The 5,000-nt window shown below is 44.2% G+C and overlaps 1 protein-coding gene across 1 annotated transcript in view; it reads right to left on the reverse strand.

Moving 5' to 3' along the window:
• LOC139931743 (integrin alpha-V) overlaps positions 1–5,000 on the reverse strand; it is a 30,821-nt gene that overhangs the window by 4,766 nt on the left and 21,055 nt on the right. Inside the window, exons 7-8 of the mRNA XM_078286235.1 lie at positions 2,216–2,338; positions 1,154–1,198 (exon numbers count right to left, since the gene is read on the reverse strand). Of these exons, the coding sequence (XP_078142361.1) occupies positions 1,154–1,198; positions 2,216–2,338 (168 nt within the window). The remainder of the gene's footprint in view (positions 1–1,153; positions 1,199–2,215; positions 2,339–5,000) is intronic.

Genomic DNA, 5,000 nt, shown 5'->3' on the forward strand with positions numbered 1-5,000 from the left:
TGCCTCTATCTATCGAGTGAATACAGCGCAAATACTATTTACACACATTTTCAAGTTTCACAATAAAGTTTTGTGAAGTGACAAAACAAAAAATCATACACTTGTGATTGAAGATTTGACAAAATTCACGTGTGTAAATGTTTATCCACTAATGCTCACAGATCTTTTGTGTGTTATTCTGTAGGAAGTGGAGGGAGAAACGTCAGACAGAAGGTTTCTGCACCCAGCAGCATTCCTCATCACCACCTGTGTGTGTCCGGTCTGTAGGTCAGGTAGGGTCGGTTATTATTTGATAATAATGTGATTACCAGTCAATTATGATTAATTGTCACGCTCAGCAAAAAACCAAGCCATAATCTAAAAACTGCACATGAATTGAAAGTCACAAAACAGTGAAGATAATTAATTTAAGACTGAAAATCCTGCAAATCACACTGAACAATTTGCTGCTATTATTACTATTGTTTCATATCAGGGCTTGTTGCAATTTGGGCCCAATTGGCACCTTGTTTATTTTTCAGATTTTTACAGTCTTATTCCTATCCTCACACTTTGCTCACTTTATATTTATACTTCTATTTATATATTTATTTACTTATTTCTATAATGGTGTTTTTATTGTGTGCTTTCTTCTTGATTTTATTATTGCTATTACCTGAACCGGGACCTGAGTACCGCATTTCGTTCCCTTTCATGTACAACATGTTCTGGAATGACAATAAAACGTCCTTATCCTTATCGTTATCCTTAATTAGATTAAGAACAGGCTGCAGGTTTTGTTTTATGGAAAACTGATGTTCCAATTATTCTGTCCGGTGAGTGTCTGTCCACCAGCGCCCCACACCATGCATCCTGGCAGAGGTGTGATCCAGAGCGGCTGCGGGACAGTGGCAGGCTGCGGGACAGTGGCAGGCCGCAGGCTGCGGGACAGCTGCAGGCTGCGGGACAGCCGCAGGCTGCGGGACAGCCGCAGGCTGCGGGACAGCGGCAGGCTGCAGGACAGCTGCAGGCTGCGGGACAGCGGCAGGCTGCGGGACAGCCGCAGGCTGCGGGACAGTCGCAGGCCGCAGGCTGCGGGACAGCTGCTGCTGGCAGTGCCGCCGCCTTGCTCTGCTCACTGAACAGAAAGCCTCCGCTCCATCTGTGTGCTTACCGTCTTCTCCATCGTCGTTGAAATCCCCGACTGTCACGGAGTATCCTGACAGACACACACACACACACACACACACACACACACACACACTTCAGTTAGCACAACACACAGGTTCTGGTCTGTCTGGGGGTTAAACGGGCTGCTGAACAGTCATATTCCTGCTCTGCAAAGACACACAGCAGTAACTGTTCGTGTTTGAAAGGTCAGAAGTCATGAGTAAGGTTCAATTTCATATTAACATAAATTCTACCCATAAATGCTTCAGAATGATACACTGGAGTCATTTTCTAACAGTTACTGATATTTGCTTTGCACAGCAGAATAGTCCAATCAAAATACATCAGAACAGACCAAATCATTCAGATTTGCATAAAAGCACCAAAATTGGCATACATATACAGAATGAATATGAATATTTATCGGAATATTCCCAGAATTGGACCGCTGCTGCAGAAACGGTCCTGATCCACCATGTCGGCCATTTTTCTTTCCACCGTTTTCTTTCTTTGTTTCCTCCAAATGGGTTTTCCTCCACATCTGCTGAACTGACCCTGACAGGACTGAAGTGAGACACGCCCTCCCCTCCTGTATATTCTGATGGTGAAGGAACACAGCGGTGCTAAAGAGAACATCATAAACATCACATCATGTCACGTCATGGCAAAAGCCGATGATAATGTGTAAAGAAATAAAATGAAACTGCAGTTTTAAGAGAACCGAGATCGTTGCCATATTACTATCTATGACAATCCAAGAGAATCAGTTCAGATATGGAGGAAAACCCACTCGCCAGTAATGCTGGAAAGAAAAATGGCCGCCATGGACCAACTGGTTTACAACGGCTCCAACTGTGGAAATGTTCAGAGCGTCAGACTGAACATGGAGAGTTTTGTTTTTTACTCAAATCTGACGATGGACTCAGCTTGCCTGGAGTAAAACTAATGGAAGAATCAGTTGTAACTCAAGTCGCTGTGTTTCCTGGATGGCAGGACGCACTGACTGTCAGAGTGTTTCCACAGTGTGTGTGTGTGTGTGTGTGTGTGTGTGTGTGTGTGTGGTTACCTAGGTAGCTGTCATCGTACTGGGCGCTGGCGGACTTGGTGGTCAGAGTGTTTGTATAGGGAGTGTTGAAACCGTTGGTGAACCGGGTGAAAATCTCTGAGACGTCATCGGAAATCAGCTGGCCTGGATAGAACAGAACAGGATAGAACAGAATAGAATAGAATAGAATAGAATAGAATAGAATAGAGTAGAATAGAATAGAATAGAGTAGAATAGAATAGAAGCAGGAGAAGAGCAGAGAAACTAGTGTTGGTCAAAACCAGAATCAGGTCAGAACAGATTATTTACATTAGTTTGTTTACAAGCCGACAGCCGTTCAGTACAGAGAAGCACACACACACACACACATTCACACACACACACACACACACACACACACACGCACATTCACACACACACACACACACACACACACACACACACAGCTCTGTTTTTTATCAGACAGAGTTGTTGTTAACACTCAGTCTCTGTGGCAGCTGTGTGGGTTGTATAATTAGGAGGTGTGTGTGTGTGTGTGTGTGTGTGTGTGTGTGTGTGTGTGTGTGTGTGTAAATGTGTGAGTGTGTGTGTGTGTGTGTGAGCGTGTGTGTTGACTCAACAGGAAACAGTAATTAGGCTAAGACAGCCCAGGAGGAGCCTTACCACTAGAGAGAGAGAGAGGGAGAGATGGAGGGAAAGAATGGGTGTGTAAGTGTGTGTGTGTGAGTGTGTATATGCTCAGATATGAGTGAGTGTGTGTGTGTGCGTGTGTGTGTGTGTGTGTTGGCTCAGTGTTCAGGCTATAAGCCATATTCCAGTCTCTCTCTGTGTGTCACACCCTGTAATGTCAGACAGCCAGACAAACCCGGATTACAACACACTGACTGGAGTAACACACACACACACACACACACACACACACACACACACACACACTGAACTCGAACCTGCCTGGACTTTACCTGCCTATTAACCTTTTATCATAGTCTGAGAGGGAGCGAGTCTCAACAGTGTCATGATAAAGGAAATCTGACACAGAAACCAAGTTTAAAGACACAAGACACTCAGATCTTTAGCTCTCTGGACACCTTAAAGGTTAAATGTGTAATATGCTGCAGAGACACAGGAGCAGCCGAGGCCGAAGGCTCCTGCCACACCAAGGTCCCTGCAAAAATCTGCCAGTTTGTTTTTGCCTCGCTTATCGGCAAAAAACTGAAAATATCAGACTTTATGAGACTTTATTTCTAATCTGTAGGGTGTTCTGGTGAATTCGGCATGTTTCTAATCCTCCAAACAGCTCGAATTTTAACGGACCGGCCCACTTAAACTCCGGGGCAGTGGAGTTACTTCACACACAGAGCGACTCCTTACGCTTCCATATGTTCCAAAAATCCACAGAAAACAGAATGATGGTGATGTCAGGATCCTGATCACAACAAGACTCTATCCAAAAATATGCTCTAACTCAGTAAAACATGACAGAAGGTTGATTGTCGTTTATTGTGAATCAGTCAAACCTCACCCACTGTGCTGATGATGGTCTCGCTCTACGGAGGGCAGAGTGTTGTTGTCATGACAACGCTGAACCATAGACGCCAGCACTGGACCAGAAGTTACACAGAGACCCTTTAAGTAATAAACTCCTTTATAAGAGAACCGGGGCAGTGTGAGGTGTGGAGGGATACACACTCCACAGACACGGGATATTCTGTTCTTTTCTTTTTTTCAATGATTCCTGAAGAAAATCTTCATAAATTGTATTGGAGAGCCAATCCTCTTCTATTACATAATCCAGAGTTTGAAAAATGTGTAATTTCTCATCTAAAATTGTTTTTACACACCAATCCTGAAACTGTCCCATCGCCTTCTGTCCTTCTGGAATCTCCTCAGGCACATTGAGAGGACAAACAATATCTTTCTCAAGCCATATGAAAATCTGTCTTGAGACACACACACACACACACACACACACTCTCTCAATCCCCACAGGAGGCCTTGCCCACAACAACACAACACACCCTGCTCCTGCTGATCCAGCAGCATCTAAACCACCAACATACAAAGAGCTGCTGCAGCGCCAAGAACTGACTGGCAAGAACACACGAGACAGTTTAAGACCCGATCTGACTGTGATTCATAACAAGCCTCCACCTGAGAGCTGCTGGTGATGAGGTCTGACGGTGAAGGTGAAACATCTGCAGCACATTTACATAGTCAGGACTTCAGCTGCTGCTATGATGCTGTTTAGAATGATTATCTTGAGATTTTTGCGAGATATTGCTTTCAGGATTATTAAAAACAATTATTATTCTCAATGATTTGGGAACAAAATAATCAAATGATCCAGCCTATCTCCAGTTCATAAAATCTTCTCCTCTGTCTGTTCTAAACAGCCGGTGTCTGGTCGCTCTTTCCTGCCGCACAGGAAGTGATGCGTTTTACGTTTCCGGTTTGTTTGGAATCGACAGAAGAAGAAGAACTGGGTAGTTAGCATGAGCAGCGATAGCCACCATGACTGAACAGACAGAGAAAAGAAAAGAAACTCAAACTGCAGCAACAGAGAATCCAAGGAAGAAGACGTTGGTGCGTTGTACATCCACAAACCAGGAAGTACCTCAGTGACCTTCAACAGATAGAAAGCACCAGCGCACTTCCTATCATTATATTTTATCACCGTGTTTGTTTTTCATCACTTTGCTTCTATGTGTTGCTTCAGTTGAACTGAGAGTCGAGCTTCAAAGCAGCAGAGTGAGTGGAGAAATCAGCTGTGTCAAGCCAGACAGAATAAGACAGGAAGGAAGGAGGG

This window comes from Centroberyx gerrardi, chromosome 10, assembly GCF_048128805.1.
Source record: "Centroberyx gerrardi isolate f3 chromosome 10, fCenGer3.hap1.cur.20231027, whole genome shotgun sequence".
Classification (NCBI taxonomy): domain Eukaryota; kingdom Metazoa; phylum Chordata; class Actinopteri; order Beryciformes; family Berycidae; genus Centroberyx; species Centroberyx gerrardi.